The sequence below is a fragment of the Dromiciops gliroides genome, chromosome 4, assembly GCF_019393635.1.
Source record: "Dromiciops gliroides isolate mDroGli1 chromosome 4, mDroGli1.pri, whole genome shotgun sequence".
Taxonomy (NCBI): Eukaryota; Metazoa; Chordata; class Mammalia; order Microbiotheria; family Microbiotheriidae; genus Dromiciops; species Dromiciops gliroides.
This window is the reverse complement of record NC_057864.1, coordinates 267,184,561-267,206,384: the sequence shown is the minus strand read 5'-3', so window position 1 is coordinate 267,206,384 and position 21,824 is coordinate 267,184,561. Positions and strand designations below refer to the sequence as shown.

Here is a 21,824-nt window from a genome sequence, read left to right as displayed (position 1 = left end):
TATGCTAACTCTTCCTATTATTAACATCTTAGATCCAAATAGTTATGAAGTCCTACTGCTTTGAACTCCAACAAAATCAAATCCATTTGTTGTTCCCTCTTAATTCTGAAAGGCAGTATTTCAGGAATGGAATGTCATTGCTGCCTAGCAGATTTCATCAGGAGCCTACTAATAGGTCTTCTTTCTTCAATACTTTACCTCAAATCTCTTTAATATGTCTTTCATTTGCTGCCAGAGCAATCCTTCTCATGCATACAGAGGGTCAAGCCACTCTTCTGCTCCAGAATCTTCAGTGTCATAAAGAACCATATAACAAAATGTGTTGAGTATGATCCAAATACAAAGTGAACTGTGAGCTAGCAGGCTTTTTGGTATTGCTCTCAAGGACCTCATAATCAGATGAAGAATACAATACAATGTATACAAAAATAGTACATGAACATTAAAAGGGAGGTGATGCAATGTAATGGAAAGAACATTAAATTTGGAATCAGAGAACTAACATAATTTACATCACTACTATGTCTACTTCTGTAGCTATTACCTTAACCAAATCAATAAATCTCACAGTTTTTACTTCCTTATCACATTTTCTACACATCAGTAACTTTACTTGGAATTAATACATCATACTCTGTTCAATCAATCCTGTTGATAGTCTCCCACTAGATTTACAATTATTTGCTACAAAAATGTTGATATAAATGTGGGAATATATAGGTTATTTCATGATCTCCTTTAGTTCTTAGAGGTACAGTGGCAGTATAGGATTAAAGGGTATGGAGTTTCAGTAGCTTCATAGATGTAATTACAAATTGCTTTCCAGAATAGTTGAACCAGCTCACAGCACCACCAAGAGTGCAATAGTATGTGTTTCTTCTTATATTTCCTCTGGCAATTATAATTTTCCTTTCTTGATTTTTTTTGTTATTGTAAACAATCAGATGAGTGGGAATCTGAATATCATTTCTAAAATGCATTGCTCTTATTATTGATCATTTGAGGACATTTCCCCATGGTTTTATAGCTTGTATTTCCTTTGAAAACTGTCCATTCATATTCTTTGTCCATTTATCAAAGGGAGAAAAGATTTTGTTGCTTTATATTAGGATCACATGCTGATAGATGTTGCATATTGGAATTTTATGTAAGAAATTTGCTGCAAACTTCTTTTTTGCTACAAATTTGATTTTTAAGTGAATGAAAGCCCTTCTAATTATAACAGCATTTATTTTGTTTGTGAAAATATATTTAATTTTTCAAGAAAAATTATTCTTTAATTTTCTAGGATAATTTCCATACAATATTTGGTCAGCCATTCTTCCCTTATCAATAACTGTGAGAAGCATCTTTTGTACTTCTCTAGTTTTTTTATGAATTTATCTTTTCTATTAAGTCATATGTCTAGTTGGTGTCTATTTTTGCCTAAAACATAATATAATGGTTTAAACTGAATTTCTTCCAGACTGCTTTCATGTTATCTCAGCAGGTTTTTATCTGATAAGGAGATTTTAAATTGACATTTGGTGACATGATATTTGAGGACTTTGCTACTATATTATTTTGCTTCTAGATTTGATCCCTTTCAATTTGAAGATATCTGAGTAGCAAGGGTTAAGGTAAACCATAATTATATGTAGACAGAGTTAGATGATTATCCTATATACATTTTTACTGAATACACATTTTTTATTCACCTTCATCTTAAGTTCTAAGGTATTCAAAGGAAAATGACCAAATTTCCACATTAATTACTAAAATTACATCATCTCTTTTATTAACTAATAGCTCTGAACAGCAACCTCGAATGATATTATCAATTATATCATTAATATAAATATTAATTTTTTTAATAGAAAAACTTTTTCTCAAAACTATTTTCTCCTCCCTCTCTTTCAATCCTTGATCTCTCACATTCTCTTTCTTCATAAATATAGAAACAGAGGTAGATAGTTATATAAATATAGTTATAGAGTGGTGTATATATATATATATTTGGCTAAGTATATCCATCTATATTTAGCTGTAGGTTTAGATTTCTAAAGATCTAGATAAACATTTAGATCTTCGTTTAGATCTAAATATAGATACTATAGATATTAATCAAAGCATGTGATTTATTCAATGCCTACTATGTGCCAGGCACTATGATAAGTGCTAAAGATACAAAAAAGGCAAAAGACATTCCTGTCCTCAATAAGCTGGAAATCTGATGGGAGAGAAAATGTGCAAACAAATATATACAAAGAAAGCTACATACAGGATAAATAGGAAATAATTAATAGAGGGAAGGCCCCGGGAGTAAGAGAGGTTGGGAATGGCTTTCTGTAGAAGATGAGATTTTATTTGGGAAGTGATGGAAGTTGTCTTATAAAAAATTATATATAATATACAGTATATGCAAAATGTGTATATCATATGTACAGTATATATGCCTACATGAATATGTATATATGGAAAGAGACAGCAAAAGAGAGAAAAAAAGGAAAGCATATCAAAGTCACCCCAACATTCAATCTTTTAGGCTTGAATAAATATCAATGTAATAGCCTATATTTTTAGCAGTTAAAAACATATTTACAAAATATTCATTATAAGAAAAATCATAACCCTAGTCACCTCTATCCAGAATTTTACGCTGTTTTGACAACACAATCCCACTTTTCAGTTTTATCAAGATACCAATCACAATCTTTTTTCAGGTTTCCATATATTTATTCTCCTCTTCAAACCTACAACTTAAGAAATTGTCTCTCCATAATAACAATTAAAATTTCAGTCTCTCAAAATTTTATCATCTTAAAGATATAGGAAAAGAATCTATATTTGTGAGAAAGGCTATTCAAGTTATGATTACAAATATTATCCTTCCATGATGAATGTTTCATTTCCTTCTCAGGGAGTACCTGTGGTGAAAATCTCTTCGTGTCAAGTGTCTCCCTTAGCTGGTCAAAAGCTGTCGAAGCCTGGTATGATCAGAAAAAACATTTTAAATTTGGTGTAGGATCAGTAACTTCAAGTGAAGCAGTTCAATATTATACTCAGGTAAGGAACAGGAATAATTTGGAAGAATGATTATTTTCAGTAGGTTACAAAGGCACAGTAAAATGAATCCTAAATTTGGAGTTATGAGACCCAAGATGTTAGATGAGTCAATTAACCTCTCTAGACCTTCATTTCTGCACTTGTAAAATGAAGGGATTGAACTAGATGAGTTTTAAGATCACTTCCAATACAGATCTGTTAATCTAATCAAATTTATTGAAAAATATATATTTGCATCATTTTAAGCTATCACATTAATTCTTCATGATGTGTCACTTGAAATATTGGGTGCTATGCTGGTTTCTGTTCTAAATCATTGGGGAACTAGGCTGCGGTTTCTAAGGTATGGCTACTTATAAATTAGAGGCTACTGCACCAGTTTGGGAAGTATTTATAATTAATTTGACCACATATCTGAACAAATACTCCACTAGCTATATACCCAGAATAGAGTCCCAGGAAGGGATGCTGGGGGAGAGCAAGCCCAGGGTAAGAGAATAAGAGAAGCATGTAGGAGCATAAGAGAGTAGGAGCGGGACCCTCATGTCTTCAGGGATGTTTATCCTCCTTCAGATAGAGGCAGGTCACCACACATTGGTCTAAGCTAATTGGTTAGCATCAATCAGTTCCATTGACTAACATGACTTTAGGGTGGTCGAGGTGTGCCCCCCCATAGCTAATCAGAAAGGTCAATCTGCATTCCTTTTGCTAAGCTGCAGGTTCTTCCCAAGCTGGGGAAGGGGAGAGAACAGCTTCTGGATTTCTCCTAGAAATTCTTTATTAGGGGGGCAGCTAGGTGATGCAGTGGATAAAGCACAGGCCCTGGACTCAGGAGGAAATGAGTTCAAATCTGGCCACAGACACTTGACACTAACTGTATGACCCTGGGCAAGTCACTTAACCCTTACTGCCCTGCCAAAAACAAACAAAAAAGAAATTCATTATTAATAATTATTTTCTCACAATAGTAAGAATGCTGTAAACATTGTTTTTGTAAGTCTTAATAATGCAAGGCTTGTTAACTTCACTTTTAAACATAAGATCTGATTATCTCCTCCCCTTAATTTTTTTTTACTGAGGTTATACAATTTAGTCCTTAATTTTTTTTTCCATTTGTTTGTTCATTTATTTATTTGCAGGGCAATGAGGGTTAAGTGACTTGCCCAGGGTCACACAGCTAGTAAGTGTCAAGTGTCTGAGGCTAGATTTGAACTCAGGTCCTCCTGACTCCAGGGCCAGTGCTTTTATCTACTGCACCACCTAGCTGCCCCCCCCCAGTCCTTTATTTTTAATGCTTGTTCCATTCATTAAAATATAAGGCCTCCCTTCTTTGGAGAGGTTGTATATTATGGATATGGAAAAATTACACACAATACCAGTTTCAGTTGATCTGTTAGGTTTTGTCAACTATGATGGATTTAGTCAATGTAGTTGAATGATGTTTCAGTGTCATTTAATAGACTTCAAATATACACAGAAAAGCTGTTTAGGGAGTTCTGTAGGAGAGGGGACAGGACAGGGCACCAGAATTGTAAGAGTAAAAGTAGAGCAAGAAGGCAAGAGATTCAAGAAAAGACTGGAAGATTGAATTCATCAATATACAAAGAAAGGAAAGAGTGACTAATGGTAGTGAAACAGGATACCAAGAAAGGTTGGAATAACAAGAGACCAGTTGTGAATAAGGACAAGTATAAGGGTAACTTCAGACCTTTAACTTCTTAAGTGCTATTTTCACTTACTTGGCACAATATATACCAAGATAGTAAAGTTTATATATCAATTCTCTGTGATTTCTGTTCCATTTTACATGCTTTTAAATTGATCTGCAGATGATGATAGAATGATGTGGTGTAGTCGGGTCTCATATCAAGTTATATTTAGGTTCTTTCTCCTCTCCACTGTTGTTTCACCTTTTGTGAGGCAAAACCACACATAATCATCCTTAATTCTCCTGCATGATTATAGTATGCATTATTGGGGAGAAGAATGAATCAGTTGCCTTTGTCCAGGTTGGTTTATTAAATATCACATAAAATAAGTAGCAAGTAACAAAGAAAAATGACATGTTAAAGTCTCAAATGAAGTCTAAAGACATATTTACCTTTTTTTAACCTTTTTACAAGGTATGAAGAAATTCATAGATAAAAATAATGGAATCAAAATTAAACAAATTCAGGACAAAATGACTCTTTTCCTAATTTTTTAAAAAGTGAGACATGCAGAGGATGGAGTTAAAATGACAAAGTGAAATCAGCATTTTGCCTCTTCTCCCAATATATCCTCTCCAAAAAACAATACATTAAATCAAATTCTGTGGAATAAAGCCAATTTAAAGTCACAGTAAGTCATTATTCCTTCCAGTTTAGGGTAGCTTAGGCAAACAGAAAAGGGACTCTTCAGACATACTTTGAAGAGATTCAGGGGTTACATGACAACTGTATTCAAACACTTTATAGATTACCATGTAAGAAAGGGATCAAACTTGTTCTATCCATCCCCGGATGGTTGAGAGAGGTACAATGATTTACAAAAGTAGTGTATTCTATTGTGTATAAGAAATGACTTGCAGGCAGATTTCAGAAAAACCTGGAGACACTTAAGTGGACCAATGCTGAGTGAAGTGAGCAGAACCAGGAGAACATTGTACGTTGTGAAATTTAAAATTGGATATTAGATCATCACGGGGTTTTTCAGCCATATCAACTAAAGAAGCACAGTCATGCAACGGTTCCCCCGAGAATGGTAAATTAGGGAGTAGTGTTGCTGGATTAAGAACTGTGCAGCGTTTTAAAGTGATATTCTCATTACCTAACAGGGTTATTTCATACTTAGCCAGCCTTTGATCTGAAAAGGCTTGTGTCCTGTGACGTAGTAAGAGAGCCTCCACTTCATGAGGGCATTGCACAGTTAGAGGGTTACCTAGGACCAAATCAGAGGCTTTTTCTACCAAAAGCGCTGTGGCCGCCACTGCTCTAAGGCAAGGTGGCACTCCAGCCGCTACAGGGTCCAGCTGAATTGAATAGTAGGCTATAGGACGCTGGTTAGGCCCCAGTGACTGAGTCAGGACTCCAGAAGCCACCCCCCTTTGTTCATGCACAAAGAGAGTGAAAGGCTTACTATAATCTGGCAGTCCTAGGGCAGGTGCTGATAACAAAGCCCGTTTTAATTCTTTTATGGCTGAGAGATGCTGGGGATCCAACTGTAAACTGTCTGGAACAGAACTTTTTGTAAGAGCTATGAGGGGTTTAGTAATTTCACCAAAAGAGGGTATCCATTGTCTACAGTACCCGGCTGCTCCTAGAATGGCTCTCAACTGCCTCTTAGTAGTGGGGGCAGAGAGTTGTTGAATGGCCTGGACTCGCTTAGAAGAGACAGAGCGAGTTCCAGCAGCCAAAATAAATCCTAAATATTCTACCTGGGGCAAACACCATTGTACCTTTGTCTTGGAAACCTTGTGTCCTCTCTTGTGCAGCTCCAGCAGTAAGTGACGGCTATCTTCCTGACAAATTTCAGCATTAGGAGAGGCCAAAAGTAAGTCATCAACATATTGTACTAGTGTGGAGGCTTTAAAGGTAATAGAGGCCAGATCCTGCTGTAAAATTTGGGAAAATAATGTGGGACTGTCTACAAATCCCTGTGGGAGTCTAGTCCAGGTCCACTGTCTATTTTTCCAGGTAAAAGCAAATAAATATTGGAAGTCCTCATGTTTTCCCTTTGAAACAGGATCACTATTCCCTGTGTGGGCAGGGCAATGTACAACAGCTAGGGAAGAAGGCAGTTTCAGGGCATCTAAGAGGTCCTTGATAAGGTCCCCATTGGCAATAGCCTTGCCCGAGGATGTTAGAAAGCCTCGTTGACGCCAAATCATACCAATAAAGTGGCATATGCCAAAGCCATATTTCGAGTCAGTAAAAATAGTGGCACTCTTACCTTTGGCTATATTACAGGCCTGTGTAAGAGCCACAAGTTCAGCAGCCTGTGCACTAAAATGGCAAGGCAGAGAAGCTGCCCAGAGGGTGTCATAATCAGAAACTACAGCAGCTCCAGTAAAACGGGTTCCCTCTCTCATAAATGAGGAACCATCTGTATAGAGGACAAGATCAGGATTTTCTAAAGGTGTATCAAAAAGATCATCTTAACAGATGGCTGACCACGAAGAGGAAAGCTGAACCTCACTTCTGATCTTCTGGTTGGGTAAGAAATTTTCTCTACCCTCTCCCTTTAACTGCTAAGTACTGGCGTACTGGCTGTGTTTTCCCTTTAAATTTTTTCGAATGGACCTTTTAAACTCCCTAATTACCCTATTTTTGATTTTAGTCTGTTTAACCAGACAAATGGGAGATAAGATCATGTTAATGCTTTGTTTTTGTGGATTTTCTATTTTTCTTTTTATTTTTGTTAAAAGAGCCAGCAACTTACTCACACAAGGAAATATCTCTCCCTCTCCCAACCATGCTTTTTCAGAGAAACCTGAAGAGATTCCCGCAGCTTTTCCCAGTTCTAACAGTAATTGTTGCTCTAATTTTGCATGCCTGGAGGCAATGACCCACCCTCTAGAAGCTTTTAATCCCCTAGCACCTAGAGGACATCTGAGAAAAGACTTTCAGAGACTTTAAATGAACAGTTTTGATTTGTTGTTTTTGTTGTTGTTTTTCTCTTTCTGTTATAATATACACCATCTGTAACATGTATTCTCTGCAGAGGCCCTCCCTTTGCAAGACTAATGTCAAAGCGTCGGTTCATGAGGACAAAAAAAAAAATCGCCCCTCTGGACAAAACTTTCCTCTCTTCCTTTTCTATATTGTTGTTCACATATTATTAGTTATCAATAGTTATTATATTCTTTTTACTGTTCCGTCAAGGAAACATTTTGCTTCTTGAGGAACAACAGGGGGGACTGTAACGATTGGAATAACGCCACCTGCTGGATACTAACTGTAGAAGAGTTCTGCCCATGAAGCGAAGGTCTTTGAGGGCAAGACCAGGAGTCTTGTCTTTGGTATCAGGAAGTGACGCGGACTAGTGGGAGGAGGAAGGAAGAGACTGGCGCGGAGTCTCGGGCGTTTTTTTTTTCCTCTGGACTCTGGTGGAGAAGGGAGCTAGAAATGTGCTCTCCCTTTAATAGATAGAAATCTAGGCCTTTTTCTCTCTCTTTACCAAATTCTTATTCTCCTTAATAAATGCTTAAAAGTCTAACTCTTGCTAAAGCTTATAATTTATTGGCGACCACTCATTAGATATTTTAGACAGACTAGCTAGAATTTTAGCCCTTAACAACGTAGTAAGAGAAACTTTGTGCAATGATCAACTGTGATAGACATTGCTTTTCTCAGCAATACAGTGATCTAAGATAATTCCAAAGGACTCATGATGGAAAATGCTCTCCTCATCCAGAAAAAAAGAACTGTGGAATCTGAATGCAGATTGAATCATACTGTTTCTACTTTTTTGTTGTTGTTTTTTTTTCTTTTTTGAGGTTTTTCCCTTTTGTTCTGATTCTTCTTTCACAACATGACTAATGCAGAAATAGTTTTAATGTGATTATACAAATATAACCTATATCAGATTGCTTGCTGTCTCGGGGAGGGGGGAGGAAAGGGAGGGAGGGAGAAAAATTTGGAACTCAATATCGTATAAAAACAATTGTTTCAAACGACCTTTACATGCAACTGGAAAATAAAATACTTTTATGATTTTAAAACATAGTATATTTAGAGTTAATGCCAGAAAAAAATAATTAGCTCCATTGTTCAAAATTTAAATGAGCTGACATAGAGCATAATAGTCTCCTCAATGGAGACCTTTAAATGAAGACAATAGCATTTTGCCAGATACAAGATAGTGGGGGTAATTTTTCACATACAATTTGTAGTAGATATTCAATAAGGACCCTCCCAGTTCTGAAGTTAAATAAAAGATATATAGATTCTGCCTTCATGACTCCTCAGATGATTTAATTTTAGCCTCTAGAATTGAAATGCAGGGGGCAGCTAGGTGGCACAGTGGATAAACCACTGGCCTTGGATTCAGAAGGACCTGAATTCAAATCCAGCCTTAGACACTTGACACTTACTAGCTGTGTGACCCTGGGCAAGTCGGTTAACTCTCAATGCCCCACAAAAAGAAAAGAAAAGAAAAAAATAGAATTGAAATGGAAAGAAACTCCTGTACCCAAATCTGCTACTCAAGTGGAAACAACTGCCTCTGTAACCATGGGCTAATGGTTGTTTTCAAAGGAATTTTGTCAATGAAAGGAGTCACCTTATAACCATAGATGCTGTAATAAAATACATCCCCAACATGACTTCCTTACTTTTATCCCCAATATGAAAGCAGAGTCACAAAGTTAATGAGCAAAGATCATTTCATTTTTGATTAGTTAAGTGTTTTCTTGAAATTACCATTTTCCAGTTGTTAAATATTCTCATCATTACCACAAATATTTTCTATAAACCAACTGTTTGCAGTACTCACAGTTCAGTGAAAAAGGGAGATAACGAGTTAAGAAGAGAGAAAATCCTTTTCTTCACAGATCTTAGTGGAGGATACAATACAGACATATCATTATAATATTAAAATACATCTATAATTACATCAATTTAGGTGATATCTCTAATCATCTAGATGTCAATCTGAAGCACCTGATACAAATCCACATATACATACAACTCTGGTAGTCAGAATTTATTCCAGGTTTGATTTCATACCTAGAGGCTTTGATATATATCCTTTTAGCTAGAGAGGAAAGAAGCAAAACATTCAGATGGTTCCTAGAAATTTGAACTCATTAGTATGTCACATGCTTTGTATTAGAGTTTAGTTTATACTCTCCAGCATCCACATCAACAAATTACCAACTCAAATCTAGGGTTGAAGGAGGTATTGTAAGGTTGGCTCCCACGTAGGCAAATCTGTCTAACTCCCTTCCCCATATCATCCCAAACTGCCACTTCAAATGGATTGGAAAGATGGAGTCTCTTGTGTCTTATCCTTTTGGCAGCTTTCATTTTACCTTTTCCACAAGTCCCTACAAGGATCAAGATCAATCTCTTTCCCTGAGTCTCTCTGCTCCTTTGATTATTGCCAAAATCAGGTTACTTTAGAAATAACTTTTCAGAAAAGTTACATTAAAGTACTATAAAACTGATTGCCAATGTTACTGTGGCAACATATTAGTAAAAGAAAATATTTGAGAAAAAAGTCAAAAAAATGACCACTGTCTTATCTTTTCTTTTATATTTCAGTGGAAATATTAAGTATAGAGAAAATTCTCCTTATGAAGTAGGAAAACCTTTTGGCAAGTGCCCCAAATCCTGCAGCAACAACTTGTGCAGTGAGTATGAGGGAATTCATTTACCATGAGAATTCAAAAATAATTGAAATTTTTATTTTGGAGGGGTATTATATCAATTGAAATCATTTTCAGTTACATATGGTGCATTTTAATAGATGACTCAAAGTGCTTTATGCGATCTCTGTATTTCAGTTCAGTGTATCTACAGAAAAATAATAATGATATACCATGTGAATTAAGAGACAGTCAAAATAAGTTTCTGGACATTTTCTTTTCTTTCTTTCTTCCTTCCTTCCTTCCTTCCTTCCTTCCTTCCTTCCTTCCTTCCTTCCTTCCTTCCTTCCTTCCTTCCTTCCTTCCTTTCTTTCTTTCTTTCTTTCTTTCTTTCTTTCTTTCTTTCTTTCTTTCTTTCTTTTTGGCAGGACAATGAGGGTCAAGTGACTTGCCCAAGGTGACACAACTAGTAAGTGTCAAGTGTCTGAGGCCGGATTTGAACTCAGGTCCTCCTGAATACAGGACCAGTGCTTTATCCACTGCCCTACCTAGCTGCCCTGGACATTTTCAAAAATAAAATACAATAAAAGCAGACTATCAGCTAACATTTATGTATATGATCATGCTGCACAAGTAAATGTCAAATTGTCCATGCCTTGTCCATATATTATATAAGCAAAAAACCAGAATCCCATGTTTTTCTAAGTAATAATGTTGTCTCAAATTTTACAAAGGTTAATATAATACCTTTATTCATGGCATTTATACCTTTTATAAGAACATTTCCCGTTACATGTTTGATTCAAGGGTTTCATATGAGACTGCTAGTTATGGTTTAGACATTCAGTACTTTGCAGCACCAAATGTTTTGTCAATTTTTTTTTCTTGCTGAACTGGTTATCTATTATATTATAGTATGGGGTTGGCATAGCCTATACTTAAAAGGAAAAGGAAGCTGAAAAATGTTCAATGATTGCTTTAATTTCAGCCAATCCTTGTAAGCACAACAATCGTTATTTTAACTGTCCTGATATGAAAAAGAGATTTTCCTGCAGTCATCAAATCATCAGTTTTTATTGTAAGGCTTCCTGTCAATGTGGTGATCAAATCTATTAAACTTCTTGGAAATTTGCTTCCATTAATAGAGATAACTGGAACACAGTAATACCAGCAATAATTATTAAAAAATTATAACATGCTTGAAGTGAAACCAGTAGATACTATTCCTAATTGTTTTCAGAAATTAATGTGTCATTTAATCCTGGGCATCAGTCTTTTTTTACCAAATCATTTAGGGGTTTGCACATGTTCTATAAATGATGTCTTCAACAGCCTCACTGAAATTTTTTAAAAATTAAAACAATGAAAAAACAACCTTTATTTCCTAGCTTTAAATTTGTAGATCAGTAATATGAAAAGGAGTGTAAACTATGGCATCTTCTTTTTAAATTTTTTATAATAATTGTGATCTTTGTAAAAATTGATGGATTGAAATGATGTTTGCAATTCAGCAATATGCATCACTCTAAGTTCCAAAGACCACAATTACTCTGGTCCTGAAGTAACTATGAATATTGTTTTCAAGGAAGAAAATACAAAAAAGTTTATCAGTTTCTATACAAGTTACTTCTCTCCAAGATGAAGAATTAATTAGTGTTCACTTCCTACTTTGTTATTATGGCCTTTTCTGTAACTTTACTAATGTTAATCAGCTTTTAGAATAAAGGATTTACAATTACTCCTTCTGAGTCTTACTTGGTAATCAAATAATGCTTGGATAGTATCTACAATGCTGACAAACCTTAACCACACCTAACAGTTTGAACCCACTTTCTAATTTGCTTTATGACTTGGCCTATCAAATAGCTGACTGTTTCTGAGCAAGCTTTCCCAGGGATGGGAATTGAATTCAAACAGGATTAATCCCTTACATTAATGTAAGGCAAATATATAGAAAACAGTATCATTGCTCAGATCTACTTGTTGATGCATTCTTTTCTGTATCAAAGTTCTAAAACAGTATAGGACTTAACAGTGGATCACAAGCGCCCCCCCACCCCCAGGAAAGCAGATATACATAACATAAAACGTCGATGCATTGCCATCTCTGGAATTACAATGTGAGCCACACACAACACCACTAAAGAAGAAGACAGGAGGAGGAAACTCTGGATCATAAAACTCGAGTCATAAATCCTCAGTTTTAACTGCCATCCACTTTCCTGCTATTTGCTACAGTGCACTGTGATTTACAGAAAAGTTACACTGGTCTGACAAGGATGAACCAACATTAAATGACATGACATAAAAAGCTGGGTCAAATATTGCTCTGGCTTTATCAGATATTGGTAGAGACCCTGGTGATTCTGTCCAGTGCACAAGCCCAGTCAAGCTTCACTACTAATCCTTTAGGAATGCCCTGGCTTCTCAAATTTAGAGGTATAAAGGTCAGAATATATTTTCATGACTGTCATGAAGAATATAACTAGGGAGTCTGTGAAAGAGTATAGAGCTGAGGTAAAAAAAAAAGGAAAAGGTAAAAAAGAGCCTTATATGCAGAATCCCCAGTGTTTACCATTTTGTACTTTTTAAAGCAAATCTAGTTTTGAGTAATCATTACCCATATCCCAGTCAGACACAAGTCCTGAACACATAAAACCTAGATATATACAATTCGTTAATGTAATAGGCTAAAGTTTCTTGATCTAGTGGGGAATATTTTTGCATAAAGCTTAATGCAGTATTATGTGTATTATGCATGTATACATATACATATATACATAGGCATGTATACATATATTGCATTATTTCATTCAACTTTCATATCTATATGTGTGTGTGTGTGTGTGTATGTGTGTGTCTATAACCCAAAGCTAGAAACCAGAAGTGTTCCAAAAGCCTTAACACCCAGAGTCCTAAAGAGGATTTGAAATTTGAAGAGGGCTAAAGAAGGCTGGAACTCTATTGCTCTCATAAACTTTGCCCTACCCCTCATTCAGGGCAAGGCATTTATCTCCACAAATATAGAGAGAATCCCATAACAATGGGCTCTGGAACAGGGTTACATGTATGTATGTGTGCATATACATGCACTTGCCAATACATTCATTTTAAAATATATATATATATAATATGTGTATATATATATATATATTATATATATATATGTAGGTATGTGTGTATGTGTGTATGTCGCTACTTCCTATTGGGGCTCAAAATAAGGCAAAACTTTCCAATTCTACGGTGTGATCATGGTTGTAAATGGCAAAAAGGGAAGTACTGATTGTGCACATGGCACATGGCACATGACACAAGTGGAAGGGAAAGACAAAAGGCTTCCTGATAGCTGTCTTCCTTTGGGTTTAGCATACTAAGGGATATATAAAGCACTACCCCAAGATCAGTCATGAAATTTCCTAAGGAACAAGGTAAGCATACACATATTTAACTAATTTCACAAGGATTTTCATACAGTATTTGCCAATTCAGATCAGTAATTCTTAACCTGGGCTCTGCAAACCTTATTTTTAACATTTCAATAACTATATTTCAATATTGTTTCCTTTGCAAAATTATTTATTTTATACTTTTAAAACATTATTTTGGGAATGTTACACCAGACTTGACAAAGGATAAGCACACTTGCCCTAGAATCTTAACCTCCAAAGGCAATCATAAAGGTGGCATGATAATAGCCTTGATCTTTCTGGATTAATGTGGTGGCCAATACTTTCTCGAATGCTTCTACTAAATATACCTCTTCAATCAATGAGATTTCATTGTTCCCACTACTATCATTAATCTATGATTGTTGAAAGAATATATTAGTTTTCAGGGGCAGGTAGGTGGTACAGTAGATAAAGCACTGGCCCTGGATTCAGGAGGACCTGAGTTCAAATCTGGCCTCAGACACTTGACATTTACTATACTAGCTGTGTGACCCAGGGCAAGTCACTTAAACTTCATTGCCCCACCAAAAAAAAAAAATAAGAACATATTAGTTTCTCACCCTAGCTATTGGGACTTGAGAAGACTATACTATCTTGAGACTTAAAACAAGAGACACTGAAAAAATTTTCCAGGTCTGTGCTAATCATTATTCAAACACCACTGAGTTGAATCACCAAAACATGTATACAGTGCCTTGAGAACCTATATGCCAGCAACTGTAAGTAATCAATCCACATCTCATTTTAGTTTCACCTCTCTATACTCTCTTTTGTTCCTTTGATGTGTGGTCTTGAATAAAGACTGTGTTTTATTGGTTTAAAGTCAGTGTTGAAATAAAATGAAGTACTTTTATGACTTAATAAAAGGTTTGCCCAGCCATAGCATTGAAAGTATATCCAACAAGAATACTTTATTATTTAACATAGATCAATCTGATACTCCTCCTCCCTATGTAGCTGCTTATCTGGTCAACAGGGGAGACCATGAATACTTTGGTGCTGGATCCCATAAAAACATTCTACTAGAACTTCTAAAAGTTGGCTTTTATTTGCTTTCTTAGCAACCCTACGTTTCAGGAGTCCCATCCTAAACTCCCTCCAAGAGAGGATGGCATTACCCTCTGCATACTTATGTAGGTAGGGGGCAGAGCAAAGATGGCAGAGGAAAGACATTAAACACACAGAGCTCCTGATACATTTACCCCTAAAACAGCAATAAAAGAAGCCTTGGAGCAGAAACACCCACAAAAATACCAACTGAGATTATTTTCCAGCCATAGCCAGATTAAAGGTGGACATGCTTGGCTGCCCACCTAAGTACAATCCCACAATCAAGCTGAGAGAGACCCCATGCACACCACACAAGAGGAACTTACCCCCAAGCCTCTGAATCAGGTGCAGCACCAGTGTCTTCTGGAACTGAGCTTTCTGTCAGGTGAGAGGGCTGAACAGCTAGGGAGGATGGAGGAGAAATGCAAGGGAGTCAGTGGGGCCTAGGGAGGAATTCAGCTGTCCCACCCCAACAGGGAACCAGGAAGAAATCCTAAGTGGTGGGAGGCCCAGGTGGGGGAGGAACACAGGCTCATCAAAGCTAAGAACCACAGGACAGAAAGCTTTACTGCATGTTTAATTAGTAAGTTGGCTTGAAGTTATCTTCAGACCAGAGAACAGGCCAGGCAAGAGAAAAACCTGCCCTGTCTCAAAACAAAACACCTGGGACCCTCTGAAACTTGGAACAGTGTAGCCCCAATGGGGAGTTAAAACTCAAGTAAAAGAAGACAAGATGAGCAAGTAAAGAAAGTTGAGAATAAAAGAAAAATTCTTCAGTGACGAAGAAGATCAAGGTGCACCCTCAGAAGAGAAAAACAACTTCAGGACCCCTACATCCAAAACTTCCAAGAAAAATAAGAATTGGTCTTAGGCCATGGAAACACTCAAAAGGTACTTTGAAGAGAAAGTAGGAGGGAAAGAAGGAAGATTTAGAGGGGTGTAAGAAAAAATGGAAAGAGAAATGAGAGCAATGCAGGAGAGTCATAAGAAAAAGGCAAAGCTTGAAAAGCCAAATGGAAAAGGAGATTATAAGGCTGTCTCTAGAAAATTATTGCCTAAGAATTAGGATTGAACAAATGGAAGCCAGTGACTTTATGAGAAAGCAAGACAGAGTAAAGCAAATCCAAACGAATAAAAAATAGAGGGCAATATAAAAAAATCTCCTTTGAAAAACAGCTGATTTGGAAAATTGATCTAGAAGAGATAATTTGAAAATCATTAGACTCCCTGAAAACCATGACCAAAATAAGAGCTTAGATAATATCTTCCAAGAGATTTTCAGGGAAAATTGCCCTGATATTCTAGAAGCAGAAGGTAAAATAGAAATTAAAAGAATCCACTGATCACCTCCTGAAAGAGATCCCAAAAGGAAAACCTCCAAGAATATTATAGCCAAATTCCAGAACTCCCAGGTCAAGGAGAAAATTTTGCAAGCAGCTAGAAAAAAGGAATTCAACTACGGTGGAACTCTAATAAGGATAAAACAAGATCTAACAGCGTCTGCATTAAAGGGCTGGAGGGCATGGGATATGATATTCCAGAGGGCAAAGAAATTGGGACTAAAGCCAAGAATCATGTACCCAGCAAAACTGAATATAATCTTTCAGAGGAAAAATGGAACTTCAATGAAAAAGAGGACTTTCAGGCATTTGTGATGAAAAGACCTGAACTGAATAGAAAGTTTGTCTTTCAAGTACAAGACCTTGGAGAAGCATTAAAAGGTAAACAGGAAAAAGAAATCATGAAGGACATTAAAAGGTTAAACTGTTTACATTCTTACATGAGAAGATAGTACTTCCAACTCATAAGAACTTTCTCAGTAAGGAATACACAGAGGACACATGTCTGAACTGAATACGAAGGGATGATATCTATAAAGCATTTATTTTTTGTTTATCCTTGTTCATTTGGGGGCAAACAGGGTGGGGTATCTTATGTCTGGGGTGGGATTTGAGCTCAGGGCCTCCTGGGTCCAGGGCTGGTGCTTTGTCCACTGTGCCACCTAGCTAACCTATGATGACATCTTTAAAATAGGGTTGAGGTGTAGGAGGAATAGAGTCGGGGAGGGAGAAGGGCAAAGGTGGCCTGGAGAGAGGTAACTTATATGAAGGAAACAAGAAAAAAAGCTTATGGAGGGGAGGGGAAGAAGGGGAAGGCCTGGGGGAGTGAGTGAACCTTACTATCATCAGAATTGGCTCAAAGAAGGAATAACATACATACTCAAGTGGGTATAGTAATATATTTTTCCCCTGAGGAAAAGTGGGAGGGGAAAGAGGTAAGGGGGGGTGGGAGAAGAAGGGAAGGAGGGAAGGGAAGTCTGGGGGAGGGAGCTATATAAAGCACAACACTTTCAAGGAAAGTGAAGATGTTCTGTATAATAGCACATATATGACATATATTGAATTGCTTGATTTCATATGGAGAGTTAAGGAGGGAGGGAGGGAGGAAGAAAAATTTAGAAAACAGAATTAACTCAAAGACCTTAACCTCATCAGAGTGGGTTCAAGGAGGGAATAATATACACACCCAATTGGGAGGAGTAATCTATTTAACCCTATAGGAAAATAGGAGGGGAAGAGGATAAGGAGGGAAGTGTGAAAGAAGAGAGGGTAGAGCAGAGGAGGGGGCAGTGAGTAGCAAAACACTTTTGAGGATGAATAGGGCAAAATAAGATAGAAAATAAAGTTAACATCATTGGAAGGGAATAGGATGGAGGGAAATAGTTTTGATGATTGACTACAGTGGCAAAACATATGGTACCTAGACTGCTCTGATTGTGTGAAGAAAATTCTTTGTCAAGTGTAAGGTTCTGTATAAAAGTTATGATGAACAGGATGCCATCAGAAAAAACCTGGAAAGACCCACATGAACTGAAGCAAAGAGAAATGTACTATATATAAAAAGACAACAACAATAGTGTTAGATGATCTGCTGGGAAGCACGTGGTTGTTTTCAGCAAGGCAATGATCCAATATAACTCTGAAGGACTTATGAAAATTGCAATACATCTACAGAGAAAGATGGTATCTGATGGTATCCGAAAAGACTCAAACACCTTTTTTTTTGACAATTCCTTAATCTAAAGTTTTGTTTTTATCTGTTTTCTCTAACAACCTAGCTAATGTGGAGATGTTTTCCATGACTATTCACATATAACTTACATTGCGTTGCTTGAGTTCTTGGGGTAGGGGGTGGGAAGGGAGGGAGGGGGAGAAGTTGGAACACAAAGTTTTAAAAATTGATGTCAAAATTTGCTTTTACATGTAATTTGGAAAATAAAATTCTAAACAGGAAAAAAAAAACTTAGGTATTTTGCTTATCACTTCCCCATCCCCAGAACCCTGTGCATCCTCTCCACCCACCCATTCCCATCCCCATAACATGTATTTTGACTTTTAGAAATATTTGCACAGACTACAGTTTTCATTATCTCTTGCTCAAATTTTACCAGTTGTCAGTGTACTCCCACACAGCTTTATTCTGAAAGAGACTCATAGCTAACATGAAGTCATTTGGATAGGAATCTACCCAGAAGACAGGATATTATTGTCCCTAAGGCAGCATTGTCACAGTGTGGCAAGCCATGGAGTTGGGTTAGTGCATAGAATCCTTAATACTTGCTAATGTGCCTGTGGTCTCCCCTCAAGTTTTTTTTTTTTTTTATCAAGTCTGCTATCTGATGCATCATTAGTATATCTGTCAGGCATAGGAGACTCCTTAGCAACCCTGAAAAGATAACCTTGCAAGGATAGAATATGTCTCTTAGCAATTCTCTTCATAAATTGGTACAAAATTGTGTAACCTAGTGCACAGTAGCACCAGGAAGCCTACCTTTTGATATAAACTTCAGTGGCCAAAGCTCTATTCCACACTAGAGTAACATTTTATGAGCCATGGGATACAAAATATGTGTGTGTGTGCGTCTATGTTACAAAACAATCTATTGGGGAAGCTAGATGGTGCAGTGGATAGAGCACTGGCCCTGGTATCAAGAGGACCTGAGTTCAAATCTCATTTCAGACACTTACTAGCTGTGTAACCCTGGTAAAGTCACTTAACCCCAACTGCCTTAAATATCTGGGACCATCTCCAGCTGTCCTGATCTATATCTTGCCACTGGACTCAGATGGCTCTGGAGTACAAAGTGAGGTTTGGTACCTTGCACAGTGCTCCCTCACTTAAATCCAGTTCAGTGGAAATCATGACATCATTCAGATTTCAGAGTCCTCTTGAGAATGAAGGACAAACAATAGCACTTTATGGTTTGCAAAGCATTTTTAAATTCCTTTTTAAATTTGCTTTTTATAACAATCCTACATGGTTATGCACACTATCAATAACTACTATGTCTATTGTGCTCAGAAACATGATGTCTTTGAAATATCTCCTATTCACCAGAACCTAGGCCCTACTCTGGGCTCCATCAGCCTCTGAGAGATAAGCCTATTGCCTTATCTACTTGGAAAACAGGCCTCAATGGCAAGTTCTTGAGTCTCCTCACTAGTCCCTAGACAGTACCATTTTTTGCTCTTCCTCTTCCCAGTACAATTTTGTGTGTTGTCTTGCCCAATTAGGATGTAAGCTAATCATTAAGATGAATGAAACTGTATTACTCCAGCCAAGTCGAAAAGGAACCAAATGCATCACTACTTAATCCTTTGGCTCTTTGTTCAATCCTTCCTAAAAATATTATCAATAAAGATATCTCTCCCCAAAGCAGAAATATCTATTCAATTCAGTTCAGAATTATATTTTAAATCTTTTTTTCTAAAATTAACTCAATATTATCCACCTCCAAACAAAGAACACAGATGGAACACAGACTGAAACATGCTATTTTTAATTTTCATATTTTTCTTTTATTCAAGTTTTGTTATACAAAATGGCTAATACAGAAATGTTTTACACAATTTCACATGTATAACCCATATTTGATTTCTTATTACCTCAAGGAGGGGGTAGGGGAGGGAGATAAAAAGGGATAAATATTGGTACCCCAAACTATAAAGATGTTTTTTACTATAAAAAATAAAAAATAAAAGTCTTTTCCACTCCTAATTCAAATGACTCTTTTTAAAAAATAGCCCTATATGTTTTCCCCATGATAGCAAGATAACCAGCTGATCATTCAAAGAATCAACAAAACAACAGCCATAATTCATTCCTACTGCCTGCTTTCTTAGTCCACTGACTTTGAGAGTTGTCTTGGAACTATGTGTAATCATTCCATCCTTTTGGGGAAGCAACTCCATAACCTCATTTCCTTGTTCAAACCAGAGACTATATCCTGGAGAAAATTCCAACTTGGGTGCTTGAACACTTACATGATAGAGGCAGCTGCTGACACAATTGAAAAAATAGGAGTCTGAAGCAAGGAGGACTTGAATTCAAATCTGGCCTCAGATTCTTATTAATTGTGTCAACCTGGGAAAGACACTAAACTTCTGTTTACCTCAGTTTCCTCAACAATAAAATGGAGAGAATAATGTTTTTCTTAGGACTATTCCTTCCCTTAACCTCTCTATCTTCTAATTCTTATGCCCCTACTTCCACTTCACTCCTATTTTCAGGTTGATTAAAATGTATTTATATACCCAATTGCATGTGTGTATTCTTCATTCCTGATGTGGCTACAGTCAATACTGCCCTGTTGGTATTTTACAACCACAACAACACTATAAATTCAGAAGTTTTGTCTCATTTAAAAATGCCTGAGCCAAAATAGGAAATAATTCTTTATCATTTAATTAATATTTTTATGTCTTGCAACTATTTCTAGGATTCTTCAATCAAGAAAAGTGCATTAGCCTCTGCTTAAAACTATTTTTTCCTCCACTACAGTGAGGAACATTAACCTCTTACACAAATGAATTGTGCTGTGTTCTCAAGGTTATATTAGACTGGGATAGGAGTATTAGATTGCTTAAAATGGCAAGTCAGAAGGGATTTTGCTTGATTCTCTTTTTTTTGGGGGGGGGGCAGGCTAATGAGGGTTAAGTGACTTGCCCAAGGTCACATAGCTAGCAAATTTCAAGTGTCTAAGGCTGTATTTGAACTCAGGTCCTCTTGAATCCAGAGCTGGTGCTTTATCCACTGCATCACCTAGCTGCCCCACCGAATCTCTTTTTATTTTAATTTTCTTTTCTGAATTGAAGGCTATACTACTCAGAGATTCTCTAGTTATACTTTTCATGTCAGTCATGAAAAAAACACTGACCTTCATACAAAGTAACTAAATCAAGCCAAGGGATGTCTAAAGGGTTATTGAGAAGCCTTAGGGCAGAGAAACATAGCTAGGGTTATGTCCTAGAGAATACATCTGGGGCTCTATTTATATAAAAATAAATAAATAAATAAATATATATAGTGGTTGAAATAAATTTTTTTCAGGTTTCTCACTGTCTTCATTCTTGTTTTACCCTTGTCAGACCAGTCCAGTCCTTCTGTGAATTACATTGTGGTTCATGAAAGAATGTGGAAATGGATGACACATAAGGCTCTAAGGATTTATAGCAACTCTGGTTTGGTAATTCCTTCTCCTTTCTTCCTCCAGAGTACTATTGTGTGTTGCTCTTTTTATATTTCCAGAAAGACAAATTGACCGAGGTTTTATGTGATGCATCTGTGCTTCTGGAGGGTATTTCATGGTCCATGGCCAGGTCCAGCACAATTTGGGAACCGGAACCCAGAACACATTGAAGAATAAAGCTCAGCAGTGATGCTGTTTTCTATAATTTTTTTCTCCTAGAGCAAGGTCAGAGATCTTTCATTACTAAATTTAATACCAATCACAGGGAAAGCTTTTCCAGAAAGGGGCACCTTAATGACAAGCCAAGACACAAAGGAATTTGGAAAGTAGGTCCAAAAGAAAAATCCAATACCAAATATTGTCTTTCCATATTTGTGAGAAAGCATTCTTTTTAAAGGTATATACCCTTGTTATTTTCTCCAAAGGAGAGATTGGATGTAGTCAGAAAAGATAGATGCTAGGA

General features: G+C 36.7%; 1 protein-coding gene across 1 annotated transcript in view; it reads left to right on the top strand.

The window, feature by feature from the left end:
* Positions 1-21,531, top strand: part of LOC122755011 (cysteine-rich secretory protein 3-like) — a 29,992-nt gene extending 8,461 nt beyond the window's left edge. Inside the window, exons 4-5 of the mRNA XM_044003421.1 lie at positions 2,900-3,045; positions 21,421-21,531. Coding sequence (XP_043859356.1) covers positions 2,900-3,045; positions 21,421-21,531 — 257 coding nt within the window. The remainder of the gene's footprint in view (positions 1-2,899; positions 3,046-21,420) is intronic.
* The last annotated feature ends 293 nt before the right edge of the window (positions 21,532-21,824 follow it).